At 41.6% G+C, this 18,541-nt stretch overlaps 1 protein-coding gene across 3 annotated transcripts in view; it reads left to right on the top strand.

The window, feature by feature from the left end:
• Window positions 1-18,541, top strand: part of PRPF8 (pre-mRNA processing factor 8) — an 83,420-nt gene that overhangs the window by 30,456 nt on the left and 34,423 nt on the right. For all 3 annotated transcript variants that reach the window (XM_085859256.1, XM_085859258.1, XM_085859257.1), the window contains 11 exons: window positions 4,709-4,901; window positions 5,043-5,230; window positions 6,110-6,348; window positions 6,938-7,084; window positions 10,862-11,072; window positions 11,463-11,579; window positions 11,710-11,957; window positions 15,615-15,794; window positions 15,891-16,026; window positions 16,972-17,141; window positions 17,303-17,432. In XM_085859256.1, coding sequence (XP_085715382.1) covers window positions 4,709-4,901; window positions 5,043-5,230; window positions 6,110-6,348; window positions 6,938-7,084; window positions 10,862-11,072; window positions 11,463-11,579; window positions 11,710-11,957; window positions 15,615-15,794; window positions 15,891-16,026; window positions 16,972-17,141; window positions 17,303-17,432 — 1,959 coding nt within the window. The remainder of the gene's footprint in view (window positions 1-4,708; window positions 4,902-5,042; window positions 5,231-6,109; window positions 6,349-6,937; window positions 7,085-10,861; window positions 11,073-11,462; window positions 11,580-11,709; window positions 11,958-15,614; window positions 15,795-15,890; window positions 16,027-16,971; window positions 17,142-17,302; window positions 17,433-18,541) is intronic.

Raw genomic sequence — 18,541 nt, 5'->3', positions numbered from 1 at the left:
TCGAGCTCCCTCTGCTCTCTCAGATCTTGGACCTTCACCAGCTCATCCAGGAACTCCCTTCTGGTTAAACTCTCAAAATCCAGGCTTACTTTCCATCCTCTCTTTTGTTTTTCTCTCTTTATGCCTCAGTTGACGAAGTTGCCGGAGGCATTGTGTTTTTGGGTTGTCCGTCCGCATGTTTATGAAGTCATTGGTCATGTGGTGTGGCAGCCATGTTGGAAAACGGAAAAACTTTGGACCTCTGTATCTCTGAAACCGCTCCATGGAAAAACAAGGACAAATGTGTCCAAGAGCCGCGTCCTAAAGGCAATAACAACAACTTCCGATATTTCGTCACATGCCTTGATGGAGCCAATAGCGAGACCCGTCATGGAGGCTCCTGTTCATGACGAGAAAATCATGTATTTACGAAATTACAACACATTAAATGGAATAATCTTTAAATAGTAACCTGAACTTTTCGAAACTTTAAAGCAAATGTCCGAATATATTTAAAAGTTGATGATAGACGCTCTCAAAAGGCACCATCAATGAGAGGATGTGTACAGGTGTTTAGTATTTAAGGAGATCCGGATCCTGTATATACAAGAGCAGAGTCCTAAAGGTTTTGTCCTCACCAGAAGAAGAAGAACAACAACAACAACAACAACAACAACAACGCGGAGCTCTCTTAGAGCCAGCGTTCGCTACGCGAGGCACGGCTAAAAATTGAAACTTGGCAAATGTCAAGTCCTCCCCCATGGGAAACATGATTTATTTACTATTATTATTATCATTTTAAACATCACAGGTGGCTTTGTTATGACATCATAATTGCATATGTCGAACGCTTTATCCGATCGTTATGAAAATTTTTGAGGGTTACCTCGGGTTAAATTGTGTGGGGGAAAAATTGACAACCTCATCAGTAATGTGGTTCAGCAGATATATATATATATATATATATATATATATATATATATATATATATATATATATATATATATATATATATATATATATATATATATATATATATACATACAGGGTGTCCCAAAAGTCACCAAGGGATTTAGAAATTAAATAACATTTCTGTTTTTTTTATAATTTATGATTATTTTTATACCAAAAGAAAATTTACAAAATGGAGATAAATTTGCTTTATTTATGAAAAATGATGCAGCTAAGATGTCCTCCATTTTCGGCTTCGCAGAGACGGGCTCTTTCGACAGCATTTTCCATAACAGCAGACAATAACTCTGGCTGCAGCCCTCAAATTTCTGCACAGATGTTGTCCTTGAGCTGCTGAATTGTATGGGGCTTATTGATGTATACATGCTCCTTTAGGTAACCCGAAAGAAAATAATCAATCGGGAGGCATCAAATCAGGAGAACGTGATGGGCAATAAATTTCTGAATTTCGCGAAATTATTCGGTGTCCATGCTCTTTGGGTGAGAATAATTGATCGATTAAATTTAAAATAAAATTCCACGATTTTGGTTCTTCAGTTGTGAATTTTTCCATGGGTAATTTCCAAATGTTAATCTAAATTCTGAAAAGAAAAGAAAAACAAATCATTAAAAAACAGAAATATTATTTAATTTCTAAATCCCTTGGTGACTTTTGGGACACCCTGTGTATGTATGTGTATATATATATATATATATATATATATATATATATATATATATATATATATATATATATATATATATATATATATATATATATATATATATATGTATATTCGGGTGGTCCAAAAACAGCAAAAATTTCTTTTTTAATTCAGATGTCTCCACAAGCCTTAAATTATTCCACTATGATGCAATAACGCGCATAAAATTTTTTAAGTTGATCGGAGGTGATTTAGAGGTCGCTCCATATGACGACTTTGTTTCATGAGTTGGTTAAATTAGGGTATGGTCAGGTACGATTACGGGTACTTCTGGATGTCCGAGGTGGAAATGGAGTGCATTTTCGAACTCTATGGGGTCGATTTACTCGAAGAAATTTCTGCACCAACATTGAATTCACTAACATTTCGAAAATATGACTAAAAACATTTTTTTATTATTACTGGAGTTGAGTAACTAATCATACTGATGATATTATTAAACCTATAGTGAATTAGTTGTCGGTCTAAACATTTCTTAGAGTAAATCGACCCCACTGAGTTCGAAAATGCAGTCCTTTTTCACCTAGAAAGTACAGAAGTACACGTAATAGTATCTGACCATACCCTAATTTTTCAATCAATGGAATTACAAACTATAAGAATATTTCGTCTCATTTACCAAATACCACTATCATCTCCGCCTCTATTGCTGTCTCCACTCCCGCCTGAACTTGTATCTCGCCGGCTCAACATCGTGTTTTTGATTCAATGATTCACGAAAAATATGTTAGTTATTTATTTAGTTATTATTATATTAAATTAGGGTATGGTGAGATGCGAATCCGTACACTTCTGAACTTCCGAGGTGAAAATGGACTGCATTTTCGAACTCAGTGGGGTCGATTTACTCGAAGAAATGTTTAGACGGATGACAAATTAATTATAGATTAGAAAATATCGAAATGAGTAGGATTAGTTACTCAACTCCAGCAATGATAAATCTTGTTTTCGGTCATATTTTCGAAATGGCAGTGAATTCAATGTCGGTGCAGTCATTTCTTAGAGTAAATCGACCCCATAGAGTTCGAAAATGCACTCCATTTCCACCTGGGACATCCAGAAGTACCTGTAATCGTACCTGACCATACCCTAATTTATTCAAGTCATGAGCCTAAAAGTCGTCATATGGAGCGACCTCTAAATCACCTCCGATCAAGCCAAAAAAAATTATGCGTGTTATTGGATCATATTAGAATAATTTTAAGCTTGTGGAGCAACATTCTATTTTTTTCGACTTTTTTGGACCACCCTAATATATATATATATATATATATATATATATATACATATATATATATATATATATATATATATATATATATATATATATACATATATATATATATATATATATATTTCCTTTTTTATAAAACATAACCTTGAAAAATCTCCAAAAGGGCTGAACAGATTGAGGCAAAACTTTACAGGTATCATCACCTATCCATGAGGAACAAAAAGTTTGCCACCTGTGACATCATAGGTCACATGGTTTTGCAGCTTTGATATATTTTTTTGAAGAATAAACTTTTAAAAATCTTCTCCAGAACGGCTTGACAGTTTGAGTGGAAACTTCACCCACATGCTCCCCAAGCCTTGGGGATACCAGGGTGTTCACGAATAAGTAATAGTTCACATTGTCTGTTTTTTTTTTTTGTTGTTGTTTTTTTAAATACAATATTGAGACTCGTGGAGGAGCGAGAATATAGAACGGATGAGGACGTAACAGAAGAAAAGGAACAGTAGAAAGGGGAGGGGGGTGAAATACACCAACAACAGGGATGAGCGATAAAATTGAGGGAGACTTGGAGGAACAAGGGACATGGGGAAGTAATGAGGGCTATAGGGGAGGACACAGAGTGGACAAGATGGAAACTCTGAGAAAGGAAAATCTGGAAGCTTAGAAGGAGATGGGCTTTGAGAAGGCCCTGCATAAACCTGAGGGGGGGGACGGGGGGAGGGGCATGAGGACAGAGCATGGAAAGAACAGAGGGTGCAAGACCATAAAAGAAGTGGTGGAAGACAGAAAGACTGACCTGTCTGTGATGTGAAAGTGATAGGCCCACAGATGTATCTTAATCGAGGAAAATTCCAGTGACCTTGGAGGCCTTGGCTTCCATGGCATCAAGCTGAGCAAGGTTTGAGGCAGGGGGAGCCAGCCAAGAGGGGGGTGGGGGAGCAGTAATCCATCAAACTGCCTTGTAGGTAGATAAGAGTTCAGGTGTGCCAAGGAAGGACTTTGCATGACGGAGGATGCTAAATGGTGACTGGTTTTAGAGGCCAACTGAGAAGTGTGGTTTGCCCCCCAAAAAAATCATGGCCAAAATAATAGTGATAGTGAATAGTAATAATAGTAATAGAAACAAAAAAATAGTGAAGCCCAAAAGTTTGAATGGAAACTTCTTAAAGTATATGGGGGAGGCTTCCCCCAGGTAGTCCTTTTGGAAATACAGCTTCGTTTTGCTTGAATTGCTTCTTATATTTGTAGTTTATTACCCTTTATCCTACCAAGATCGACAAATTGTACTGTACCACCGTCTGGTGGTGATGTTGGACAACTTGCATGGCGGGATGAGCATAGCATCAGTCGGTCATGAGTATCATGTGAGCGAGTCCACCATACACACCATTTGTTTAAGTGAAGATAAGATTGACATACATGAGAGCCTGGTGTTGGCTTTCTGGTTAGGGTGGTGGACTTTGGATCCTAGAGTCCTGAGTTCAAATCCCGCTCAGCTGTTGAATTAATTCCAGGTGGGGTTAACTCAGCCTGCCATCCTTCTGAGGTCAGCAAAATGAGTGCCAGCATGCTGGTATACTGTGTCAGAGTGGCGGCCCATCCAGGATTGTGCCCAATAGCCAAGGAGACTGCTTAGGCAGCACCAACACTCTGCACAGAGTATGGTCCCAATCTCCTCCTCCTCACCATCTGGGTTGGATCAGCCCCCTGATCAGGAGAATGGCACTTGCTTGGGGTGAAGTTTTGCTTTGCCTTCCTACTGGCTGTGGACCATCTTGTCCCCTTCTCACATGATACCATTTGCATTTTTCTCCAGGTTGGTATCGAGTTCATGGATCTTTATTCGCATCTTGTTCCTGTGTATGATGTGGAGCCACTCGAGAAGATTACTGACGCTTATCTCGATCAGTATTTGTGGTTTGAAGCTGACAAACGCCGCCTCTTCCCACCATGGATCAAGCCTTCAGACTCTGAACCACCACCCTTGTTGGTCTATAAGTGGTGCCAAGGTTTGTTTTCTGTCATTTTGTCAGGGGCATAGAGCTAATAAATATTTTGTGCTTGTTTCTGGAAATTCTACGTTTATCATTCTTTTCGAGAATATTGCATGCGAGTGCTTCAGGTTGGTGTTTTCATTTTTCTTTTTGCAGGCATAAACAATTTGCAGGATGTTTGGGACACCATCGAGGGTGAGTGCAACGTCATGCTGGAATCTCACTTTGAAAAGATGTACGAGAAGATTGATTTGACGCTGCTCAATCGACTGCTCCGTCTTATTGTGGATCACAACATCGCTGATTACATGACGGCCAAGAACAACGTTGTCATCAATTACAAGGCAGGCCCCTCTTAACATTACCGTACCTTTCCACTTCCTCTGACCTGTCTTTTTGTCTGTATTTCATTCACAACCTTTTGTGTTGATGAACATTCCCATTCATTGTTGCTTTTGGCTTTTTTTTTTGCCTCCGTTTTTTTTCCTTTGTTTTTTTTTTGTCATAAATATTCAGTACCCTGTATATTTATGAACATCCTTGTTTATAAATAAGCTTTATATTAATAATCTGTGATACGAGTATAATAAACCCTCGTCCAATGCGGATTCGTCTCCACACGTGTGAATAAATGTGACGCTTATTTCCTGAATGTGCATAAAACTTGATTATATACATGTTTAAATGTGGGGCTGTGACCACATCCTGCGCAGAGGTGATGTCTTCCTCCATTTTCTTCCACCTGCGCCGTTTTCAGTCTGCATAGCGGCACAGTCGAGTGAGTTTGTGCCCAGGAGGTTTCTTTAACTCAGCGTTATTTAGCCACGTCCTTTACCCTTGAATACAGTATGGCACCGAAACATCAAGCCTCTCCAACTTGTGGAGTGAAGAAATCCTATAAGGTTATGATATTGGCAGAGAAAATCGTGATGTTGGACAACTTGCATGGCAGGATGAGAATTGCATCGGTCGGTCATGAGTATCATGTGAACAAGTCCACCATACACACCATTCGTTCAAGTGAGGATAAGATTGACGTACATGAGAAAGCTGCTAATGGGCGTTGAGGCCGACGATCCCCCTTTTCCATCAAGCAGTACTTCATCCTATTAGGGCATCGAACCTGGACCAACTAGATTTACTCTTACTGGTCATGATTATGTGGTCCAATTGAACTTCCTGCTCACACTTTGTGATTGTGCTCATTTTTTTTTTTTGTGCAGGACATGAACCACACCAACTCGTATGGCATCATCCGGGGCTTGCAGTTTGCCTCTTTTGTGGTACAATACTATGGCCTTGTTCTGGATCTTCTTGTGCTGGGCCTACATCGTGCCAGCGAGATGGCTGGACCACCACAAATGCCAAATGATTTCCTCTCGTTCCAAGATGTTGCCACCGAGATCACTCATCCCATCCGCCTGTTCTGCCGATACATCGACAAAATTCATATATTCTTCAGGTCTCTGCCTTGGCCTTACTTTGTCATACCTTGGCTGCAAAAGGTTGAAAGTCATGTGGCATTTAATTGGAAATACTTGTAATGCAATAACTTGTGAACCACTGAAGGGATTTCAACGAAACTTGGCACAACTATCGAATGCAATACAAAATGGAAAATGAACATATTAAATTGTGGGTGCAATGGGTCAAGGTCATGTGCCCTTGTGCCCTTTGAGAGAAAATCCTTTTGGAGACAATAACTGGAGTTTGAAGCATGTGATTGTCTCTATCTCTCTGTTTCTATCTCTATCTTTATCTATCTCTGTTTCCATCTCTCCATATTCTCAAAAGGGATGGTCAATGTCATACTTTGACATGTTTAATACAATTGGCATTTGAATTTAATTCCATTTTGAATAAAGTTGTTTCAAAGTAGGTTTGAGCACATGTTACCTGCGCAAATCTTTATTTTTTCAAATCCATCTGTAGCCAAAGATTTTAATTGTTCTGCCTTTTTTTATGATCCAGAGCTTGTATACCACTGGTCTTTGCTTTGCTGTAGTATTATTTTCCTCCTTTCATGCATTCACTGATTCTTTGGTCACCAGATTCACGGCCGAAGAGGCACGGGATCTGATTCAGCGCTACTTGACGGAGCATCCTGACCCCAACAATGAGAACATAGTTGGGTATAACAACAAGAAGTGCTGGCCACGTGATGCACGCATGCGCCTCATGAAGCATGATGTCAATCTGTAAGCTTCAACTACTACATCCGTTTGACTTTTTAAAATGATGAGCAGGGGATTTGTTCAACAAACAAAGGTTAAAGATAAATAAATATATATATTTTCCATCAGTTTAAGAATGTCAAGCAATATTTGCATAAGTTGATTGATTGATTGGATTATTTCATCATGCGTTATGGTAGTACTCCATATGTAGGGATGGGATGGGGAAAAAATGGCCATGCCATCAAATCGGCAAACATCATTGTCCTGCACAAAAAAGGTGCAAAAACAGATCCCTGCAATTACAGACCAATCGGCTTTCTCCCAATCATCAGCAAGGTTATGGAATCCATCATCGCTTCAGACATTAAATCCTTCCTCTTCTCCAATAGCTTGATTTCCAATCATCAGTTTGGTTTCAGTCCAGGTCACTCTACCCTGGATATTCTGCTTCTATTCTCCCAACAATAGATGGAGATACTTAATGCCAGACATGAAATCAGAGCCATATCCCGAGACATATTGTGTACTTTTGACACGGTTTTGCACTCTGCCCTGCTCACCAAACTCTCTTCCAATGGTATCCAAGGCCATTTCCACTCATGGCTCGCAGACTTCCTCTCCTGTCACAGTCAACGTGTGGCCCTAAATCGAGTTCTTTCATCACCCCCCCCCCCTTCCTGTCCAGGCTGGAGTTCAGGGTAGCGTTCTGGGCTCTATTCTTTTTCTGCTTTTCATCAATGATCTGTCTGACTCTCTGGAAAATCCTCTTTATCTCTTTGCTGATGACTCCACCCTCTGCCGTACCATCGGTTATCCCTCAGACCGGCAAGCAGCAGCTTCTTTGTTCTCTGCAGATCTGGGTAAAATCACAAACTGGTCCAAAATGTGGAACATGTCTTTTGATCCGGACAAATCTCACACGATCACTATGTCTCTTCGAAAGGACCGTTTGGAAACCCCCACATCCACTTTCTCAACAATCCTCTGGAAGAAGTCCTTACTTTGAAGCTTCTGGGTCTCACTATCTGCCATGATCTTTCCTGGGAAAGCCACATTTCCAACCTGGCCTCCAAAGCCAGTCGCCAACTAGGAATCCTCTGTTGTGCAAAGTACTTCCTCGGCCCACCTGAGCTCCTGACCACATACAAAACTTTCATCCGCAGCCTGATGGAGTACTGTTCTCCCCTCTGGGCTGGTGCTCCTGCCTCCCACCTTTCTCAGCTTCACGCTGTGGAAACAAAGGCATTTCGGATCATTGGCATCTCCTGCGATGAGGCTGAGTCTTTGGGCTTCTCACTCTCTCACTGCAGGCAGGTCGGTGGTCTCTTTGTCTTCTACCGTCTCATCTCCGGCTTCGCCCCCCCCCTTCCCCGCTTTGTCTGCGATTTGTCCCCACCATATTTCTGCAGGGCGCTCAAAGTCCGCCAACAACCCCCTTCTGGTATAACTACCAAAATCACGAATCACTGCTCACCTTCACTCTTTCATTCCTCTTTTTTCCCCACCTTTGGAATAAACTCCCACACTCTGTTCAATCCCATTCTTCCCTCTAGGCCTTCAAAACAGCTGTACACCACCACCTCTTATCGTCCCCCATCCAAATCCTCGACTTTTCTATCCCCGTTAATCCACCCCAAACCCACCTCCTTCAAATTCCCTGCATTCCTTCCTGAAAGTCCCTGTAATGTCCATCTTGTAGACCCCGTGTTCCCTGCCCCATCCCTCTCCCTTCCACAGATCTCCTGATGTCTCTGTTCCCCACTGTTTTGTCCTTCCCACTCCCGCACCTCTTGTCTCATGCCCCCCTTGCTGTGCGTTGTGCTTTAGCTCTCATTCAAGCTTTGACAAGGAATACAAAAAAAAAAATAATAGTTTTTCAAAATAATATACTGAAAAATGATGATAGAGTGCAAGTCATTAGCCTTTATAAAGCCATACATTTTATTCTCAAACGTTTTCATAACTAACAAGAATGAAAAAGGCGAGAAAGTGCCAAATCGAGAGATCGCAAAAGTGCTGAATTGTTGATAAATGTCATCCAGACGAGCACAATGGCTGAAACGATAACAATTATTCCAACGGGAGGAAGTGACATCGTCTCTTGGGTATTTCATCCATACCATAACAAAAATTTTTTTTTTAAATCAGATTTAAAAAATAATACAGCAACAATGCACAACAACGTATTGAACACCATTCACTCATGCGCGTAGTGAGAAACTCACCATCTGTCGTAAAGTCTCTTGTCGTGGGTTGTCTGGTATGACAAATGGGTAATTTACAAAGTAAAAGGGCCCAGAACAGTCTGCTGATGCTTTCATTGAGGTTCACAGTGGGTCATTCTGGTTATTGAAAACGGCATTCTAAATTCACCTTTCCCAAACTGTATGTATGCGTACTATTGTTCAAGGAAGTCGTGCAGTACCTCCTCATTATGTAAATATATGTGATCACATGGCCCCTTTATAAGGCATATATTTATTACATGTACACAGGGCGGGGAGGGATAAAATTGGAAATGCCAACATTGAGAAAAGGAACAGAAGGGAAGAGGATAGGATTGGAGGTATATCTTTATTGTGTACCTACATGTAGGGAGTAAATTTTTTAAAAATTATTATTATTTTTTTGTATTCACTGTCGAGGCTCGTATAAGTGCTTACACACAGAATCGCAAAACAAGAGGAGCAGGAGACAAGAGGGGCGGGAGAGGGAAGGAAAAAGCAGTGGGGAACAGAGACACGAGAAGATCTGTGGAAGGGAGAGGGATGGGGCAGGGTACATGGGGTAAACAAGATGGACACCACAGGGACTTTCAGGAAAAGAAGAGAATGTAGGATGGTAGGAGAAGGAGTGGAGTGAAGGAAGATTAGGAGGATATAGTTGTGTTCACACATTTATCGTTGAACATTTACTTCCTTTCTACTTTTAACTATCTTCTTCTTCTTCTTCTTCTTCTTCTTCTTCTTCTTCTTCTTCTTCTTCTTCTTCTTCTTCTTCTTCTTCTTTTTCTTTTTCTTTTTCTTTTTCTTTTTCTTTTTCTTTTTCTTTTTCTTTTTCTTTTTCTTTTTCTTTTTCTTTTTCTTTTTCTTTTTCTTTTTCTTTTTCTTTTTCTTTTTCTTTTTCTTTTTCTTTTTCTTTTTCTTTTTCTTTTTCTTCTTCTTTTTCTTTTTCTTCTTCTTTTTCTTTTTCTTCTTCTTTTTCTTTTTCTTCTTCTTTTTCTTTTTCTTCTTCTTTTCTTTTTCTTTTTCTTCTTCTTTTTCTTCTTTTTCTTCTTTTTCTTCTTTTTCTTTCCGTTTGGGGTCGCCACAGCGGATCATCCGTATGATCCGCATTGTGATTTGGCACATGTTTTACGCCGGATGCCCTTCCTGACGCAACCCTGGTCGCCTCTTACGACACAGGGATATAGTACACCTATTTTAACCGGGGTATACACCGGCCCAGTACACTGGTACTCATTATACCGGGGATTTGCCGCACACGGGATAACTTGTTGGCTTTAAAAAATTTTTTTTAACTGCTCTTCTTTTCATTTTGTCCCATATTGTTATGATTAATTATCATTAGTGAAGTTGTGATGAAGCATTATCAAAAATACATATGTAATGAAAGGCACCGAACTTGTACGTGAAGATAGCAATGCGTATTGAAATAAGAATGCTCCATTCGACTTTGCAGGGATAAGATATTTTTGTTGTTGTTGTTGATCTGTTACCTAAAGGCTCATCAATGTATTTGCTCAACGTTGGACAGTACTGCCATTGTATGATTGGTTGTTTTCCTTTTTGCATTCAGGGGACGAGCAGTGTTCTGGGACATCAAGAATCGGCTGCCCCGCTCTGTGACGACCGTGCAGTGGGAGAACAGTTTTGTTTCGGTCTACAGCAAGGACAATCCCAATCTGCTCTTCAACATGTGTGGATTTGAGTGCCGCATTTTGCCAAAATGTCGCACTTCCTACGAAGAGTTCACTCACCGTGACGGTGTCTGGAACTTGCAGAATGAGGTGCATTCATCATTTGTTTTTAGTATGAGGAGAGTTGCAAATGTTATTGTAGATCAACACGAACCACTCTTATCTTTCAATATCGTCACTCTCCGTCGAGGCACTTTTCATGTCATTCCTGCAACTTTTTGTTTCCCTATAAATATATACTTATCCTTTAGCCTCTAGATATTCCACCACCTCCTTGAGAGGTTCCAAAGCGCTTCCCTGCAGATGTTTCTTCATTGAAAACTGGTTTAATTGTTTGATGTCTGATCTGGAGAACACACAGAATGCCATTCTTTAAAGCCATTGGACCTATTTACCCTATCACCTTTTCCTTTTATGATCCTTGATCTTGTGTAGAAAATGAATCCTGCTGTTTTCGTGATACGATTTTAATCTGTTCAGGTCACGAAGGAACGTACAGCGCAATGTTTCCTGCGTGTTGACGACGAGTCCATGCAACGCTTCCATAACCGTGTGCGGCAAATCCTTATGGCTTCAGGCTCCACAACCTTTACAAAGGTACAGGGATGTGCTACTGTTCGTTAAATTTATTCTTGTCTTTTTTGTTTGTTTGTTTTTGAGTCAATGGTGAGTGGTCTTTGTTTTTTGCATCATCATTTCTCAATATCCTGGTTACTTCTATGTGCAGATTGTCAATAAGTGGAACACTGCACTCATTGGTCTGATGACCTACTTCCGTGAAGCGGTGGTGAACACACAGGAACTGCTGGACCTGCTGGTTAAGTGTGAGAACAAGATTCAGACCCGAATCAAGATCGGCCTCAACTCCAAGATGCCTAGTCGCTTCCCTCCCGTGGTGTTTTACACACCTAAGGAGTTAGGTGGACTTGGCATGCTGTCGATGGGACATGTGCTCATTCCTCAATCGGATCTACGGTTTGTATACGAGTGTTTTACAACTTTTGGCTTGAACGACCTATTGATATTGTTACCATCACCGGATTCGGACCATGTGTCCCGATCCCAATCCTGACGAACCAGTGTTGTGGTTGACCGCCGGGTGGACTCGAGGTCAAATCCTCCACCCGCACGATCACAAATTTAGCGACGGACTGTTGAAAGAGGCCGTTTGCTACGAAACCTGATTCGATCTTCACTTCCGTTCTCGGTGTACAGATAGTTCTAATGAGAATCTGTCGCTGTGATAGGTTCCCCTTTTATCAGGATATGGTGGGCCATATAAAGCCCGAGGAACCCTACAACGATTTGAAAAACGCACTCGTTTTAATGACGCCAATTTCCCACTATCGTGCTTGCCCACGCCAGGGTTAATAGCCCAATGACGAACCAGCCAACATAAATAAAGGGAATTGGACAGATTTAATAGATGGGGGAGAGAAGCACATATTTACAGACAGTATTTCACAATGAATGTACAGTCCAGCACCATAAATTGCACATGCCCACGGTAACTTGATAAGCTTAACTGTCCACATGAAAATTCGTAGGACAGGCTGTGGAATTCACAAGACAATGTTATGATCGGCAAACTTGGAGGTAAAACCTGGCAAAGAGTCTGTGGGTAGTTTGGTACCAGTGCCAGTGGGGTGGGGGCTGATGGATAGTTCTGTTCTTTGCCACGGTCGAGGAAAGAAAAAGGGACGCAGCTTGTTTGGTGAGGCGCGACACAGCAACCCTCTCCGCAGGTTCGGCACAGCCAGTAGCAACAAGGAGAAAAAAACTCGGATAACAAGAAGCGATTCAATCCACATCCGCATTTTTAGGTTATCTCTTCGAGCATGACCTAATAATATGGGTGTTGATGTCCTTCGATCCGTCTGTCCGTTCACAATGAAGTTGAAGCGGGAGATCTGGTCATTAGTGATCCTGATAGAGATCGATGAGACGTACACGATGGTATGACTTTCAAGGTCACCGAAGGTCAAGGTCAAGGTCTCGAGGCCTTTGAAGTTGTGAAAATGACAATTTTCAAATTCTATCTCCTCCGCCATTTCTCAAGCGATCTCGAATTTGATTGTGGCATATGAATATATGGGACAATATCTAAATTTGGTTGGGCCGGATTTTCGATATTCGCTTTCGTTTTCGTGTCACATGACTTCAAAGTTGGCAAAAAATGCGAAAATGACGATTTTCAAAATCTATCTATCTCCTACATTTCTCAAGTGATTTTGAATTTGATTGTGGCATATGAATGTATGGGACAATATCTAAATTTGGTCGGGACGGATTTTCGAATTTCGCTTTCGTTTTCACGTCACATGACTTCAAAATTTGCAAAAACTGCCCTACCTTCAGGAGGCGATATATTCTCTACTGGGCATGGTAAAAGTTAGTGAATGGTGTCATTGCATAGCAGCTGACGTTGTCTTTCATGTCCATTTGAAAGAATACCGATATTTTCGAATAAGTACACGTCACGTGAATTTTAATTTTGCGAAAACTGCTTCACGTAGTTGCAAAATGACGATTTTCAAAATCTATCTCCTACATTTCTTAAGTTATCTTGAATTTGATTGTGGCATATGAATCTATGGGACAATATCTAGATTTGGTCGGGCCGGATTTTCAATATTTGCTTTCGTTTTCGCGTCACGTGACTTCAAAGTTGGCCAAAAATCCGCCTGACCCGAGAACACTACACCCTAGTAACAGGAACTCATGCTTGTAAAGGTCGTTCTCATGCTTTGGTATTCGTTAAGTCTCGGTTTGTGACTCCTATTATATAATCTGTCTGCCTGCCCGCCCGCAGCCTGCCTGCCTGCCTATAGCATAGCTTTTTAGGTACCCCCACTCATAGCCGAATGTCCCCACCAAATCGGCAAATCGCCATAGGCCTAGGTCATAGAAGCTATCAGAATCGAAAAATATCGGATGGCATATCGTTATGTGTTTAATATACGTCAAAGTGCTGGAAAACAATAGAGAGATCTCCATTGTTTTCCAGCACTTTGATATACGCCATCCTTCTTTTGACACGAATATTGATCGGCAGCCGACACCACGGGACAGGTGTCCAGTCATATGAAGTTTTTACGGTGTTGTTGTGTTTTTGATATTTCCGGTGTTTAGCACTGCTTCGTCAAATAATCGCCATGTGTGATTGCGATATTTCCGGTTTCCTTCCGCGTTTATCTTATGTCGTACACATATAAACATTATTCCTGCATATAATGCACAGTCATCGGTTGTCTTAGTCATCGGTTGGTCCAGTGGAGTCCACTGGAATATTCTGAACTGAACGAACAGAACTGTGGATAATAAGAGTGAGTAGTGTGGTGTCGTCAGTGTTGTTGTTGCACTTTTTATAAGAGATTGGAAAACAAAAAGGCTAGGCCTACGTATCTACCCATCAAATCCACTGACTGACTGGTTTGTGTCATAGTTATCTCTCTGCCATTTGCTACTGTACCTACCTACTCTACTACATAGAGTGATAGTGATTATACCACCTACTTCTACGGACTCTTGGCCATTTACCTACTGGACATTATTTGACGGGCTCATTGGCATTAGTGCAGAGAAGAGTATAGTATCTAAATTTGGTGATTGGTGTCCAGTAGACAGCTACAGCTGTGTGGTAAGTCAGGAAATGGACCCTATTCGGCTCTTGTTCGGAACACCGCAACACTTTTTTATTTTAACAGCTAGAAAGCTAATTTCTCGCAGAGATGACCATCACTCCCGCACTGGTGTATTTTTAATCACCGCTCTCAGCGGCTCCTTCAGATGTTAACGGCCGAGCATGCGACCAACAATGGCTTTTGCAGTAAGCCACATGCATAACGAGTTTTTGCATGTGTCCCCCCTGCGGTGATGTTAACTGTCATGTTCTGACAACATCGACACACCTGTTCGTTCCTCTGAATGCCTGGCATTCCAAGGCTCATGTGTGCTTTAAACGAAACATTTATCGGACAGATAACAGAGGAAAAGGTTTAAAGGCTTAACAGGGGATCATTGGGTCCAGACACACTCCAGAATGGAAGGATCACAATTAAATCTCTCTCGACATACTTCCACACATTGTGATGCTTGTACACGGATACCGTACGTCTTGTACTGAACATTTAAAAATTAAGTAACTATACCACATTATCCCCTTTTACACTTACCACATCCCCGCAACAATATGATGTAGTAATTGAGATTTAGAAGTTATGAAATTACATTTTGGGCTTGAAAACCATTCTCACCTGACTGATATATAATTCATTTATAAGCTGCACTATCACAATTATTATAAGGGAGGGTGGTGGTGGGTTTGAGTTATTGATTATTACTTGCTCAATTTATTTTATGTTTTAAAATACAATGTGTGGTTTACTGGGTTTTTTTTTTTTGGTTTTTTTTAATGTTGTTTTTGTCATCTCAGCATGCCTTTTATACATCTTTAACATGGCTCAATATATAGTTGAAAACTACAATTTCCCTCTTTCCTTCAATGCAATACTACTATGCAACACTGTTGACCATCTTGGTGGATGTTTCTGCTGTTCTTTGTTGAATGAGCTTGAAAGGTTCCAGAACTTATTTTGACATGTGCTTTGTGCCTACCCAACGTGATTATAGGTGGTCAAAGCAGACCGACGTCGGCATCACCCATTTCCGCTCCGGCATGAGCCATGAAGAGGATCAGCTCATTCCAAACTTGTATCGCTACATCCAGCCTTGGGAGAGTGAGTTCATTGACTCGCAACGAGTCTGGGCGGAGTACGCACTTAAACGGCAGGAAGCGCTTGCCCAGAACAGGTTTGTTAGTCGCACTTCATCCCTTTATAAGACGTGGCCACAAAATATACTTTGATGTTTTCGGTATTTATGTTGTTATATTTCCTCAATCCACAGGCGCTTAACCCTGGAGGATCTGGAGGATTCTTGGGATCGTGGTATTCCACGAATCAACACCCTTTTCCAGAAGGACCGGCACACTCTAGCGTATGACAAGGGTTGGCGTGTACGCACGGACTTTAAACAGTACCAGGTAGTACCTTTAAAACAGTACATATTGATCCATCTATGGCTGTCTATCTCTCTCTCGCCTCTCTCGCCTCTCTCGCCTCTCTCGCCTCTCTCGCCTCTCTCGCCTCTCTCGCCTCTCTCGCCTCTCTCGCCTCTCTCGCCTCTCTCGCCTCTCTCGCCTCTCTCGCCTCTCTCGCCTCTCTCGCCTCTCTCGCCTCTCTCGCCTCTCTCGCCTGTCTCGCCTGTCTCGCCTGTCTCTGTCTCTGTCTCTGTCTCTGTCTCTGTCTCTGTCTCTGTCTCTGTCTCTGTCTCTGTCTCTGTCTCTGTCTCTGTCTCTCTCTCTCTCTCTGTCTCTCTCTCTCTCTCTCTGTCTCTCTCTCTCTCTCTGTCTCTCTCTCTCTCTCTCTCTCTCTCTCTCTCTCTCTCTCTCTCTCTCTCTCTCTCTCTCTCTCTCTCTGTCTGTGTCTCTCTCTCTGTCTCTCTCTCTGTCTCTCTCTCTCTGCCTCTCGCCTCTCTCTCTCTCTGCCTCTCTCTCTCTGCCTCTCGCCTCTCTCTCTCTCTCTCTCTCTCTCTCTCTCTCTCTCTCTCTCTCTCTCTCTCTCTCTCTCTCTCTCTCTCGCCCTCTCTCTCTCTCTCGCCCTCTCTCTCTCTCGCCCTCTCTCTCTCTCTCTCGCCCTCTCTCTCTCTCGCCTCTCTCTCTCTCGCCTCTCTCTCTCTCGCCCTCTCTCTCTCTCGCCTCTCTCTCTCTCTCTCTCTCGCCCTCTCTCTCTCTCTCGCCTCTCTTTTCTCTCTCTGGTTGTCTGTCTATCCCTACCTTCCCTAATTGTTTGATTTGTAAGAGAAATGCATCGTGCTCATTTTGTTCTTACAAAGTGCATCACCATCTTGTATTATTTTTGATCCTGCATTAAAAAAAAAATGATTGTTGTCAAGATTGCTTTTTTTTATTCCCACATGAATGATGCAGGTACTCAAGCAAAATCCTTTCTGGTGGACCCATCAGCGACATGATGGAAAGCTATGGAACTTAAACAACTACCGCACAGACATGATTCAGGCACTAGGTGGTGTTGAGGGCATTCTTGAGCATACACTTTTCAAGGGCACTTACTTTCCCACTTGGGAAGGCCTTTTCTGGTGAGCAGGCATGGCATTGCCATCATCATCTCAGATTGATAAAAGTGGATATTTCATGCTCATCAGATGTCTCTCATTTAGTCACTACTTTTGATTTGTTTGATGTTTGCTGCTTGGCTACATTCAAAGCTTTCATGCTTTTCATCACCATGTCTGTACAGGGAGAAGGCGAGTGGCTTTGAGGAATCGATGAAGTATAAGAAGCTCACAAATGCACAGCGCTCGGGTCTCAATCAGATTCCAAACCGACGCTTCACCCTCTGGTGGTCTCCCACTATCAACCGTGCCAATGTATGTCAGTCCGGTTTTCCGAGTTTATTGATCTTCCTCAAAGTTTGACCCCTCTTCAATGTAAATTCGGAATGCATAACATCGTTCTTGCGTTATTTATCATGTCTTCCATTCTTGCATTTTAACCTGAACTGAAATGTTTTTTTTGCCCACAATGACCAAGGCTGATCAAGATGCTTGCACACGCATATTTTAGAATCCAAGGACATCAAGAGATGTTAATGCACTTTCACATAAATTTCAAGTCTATTATTGGACAATGTAAAATGTAAAGATCAACAATGGAATCCTGGCAACCCAGTATCATCAGCTATTCCTTCATGTGGGAACGCTAAACAGGCCAACTCGTATGTTTTGTCAAAATCAACATTGCATTTGAGGGTCTTCATATGGTATATGTGGAAGGGAAGTGACTGGAGATTAAAAACTGTTTGAGGAAAACAAATTCAGGGCAAGTATATGGAAGAGAAAAGAGGGAAGGTTGTATATGGGAGAGGAGAAAATAATTTTTTTGATTTTTATGAATTTATTTTAGCTAAATTTAGGGAAGCAGTGCTCCCCCCCCCCCCCTTATCCAGTTTGATTATAATCACAGGAATTTGTTTAGCTAAATTGCAACACCTATAGCCAAACCCTGTGTTGTGCTTTGCTGATCCTGACACTCGAACCCTCTCAGAAATAATGGTAAATAAATAAATTACCAGATTGCTCTCTATTTTTAGCTCACCTGGACTTTCGTCCGGTGAGCTTATGCAATCGAGCAGCGTCTGTAGGTGAGTGAGTCAGTAAGTCTGTAAACACTTCAGTCATTATCGCTTGAATCAAACACACAATTTTGATGAAACTTGGCCACAAGCTTCATATCTGATGCTGAACGAAGTTGTCGTGACAACATCAAAATCTGTGCTCAATAAGGGGGTCTATGGGCATGGGGGTGGTGGTTTGACCCCCCAGCCCCTCAAATTTTTTTAGATATTTGTTGCTCTCTTCTCCGTAACTACACACACGATTTTGATGAAACTTGACCACAACCTTCATCACCCGTGATATCCCAAAGTTTGATCACGGCATAAAAAAAAAACAAATGAGGGTCTCAGGGAGTCTGTAGT

The sequence above is a fragment of the Eptatretus burgeri genome, chromosome 16 (genome assembly GCF_056783735.1).
Source record: "Eptatretus burgeri isolate ZD-2024b chromosome 16, Ebu_testis_v1, whole genome shotgun sequence".
Lineage (NCBI taxonomy): Eukaryota > Metazoa > Chordata > Myxini > Myxiniformes > Myxinidae > Eptatretus > Eptatretus burgeri.
This window is presented reverse-complemented; position numbering and strand designations above follow the sequence as displayed.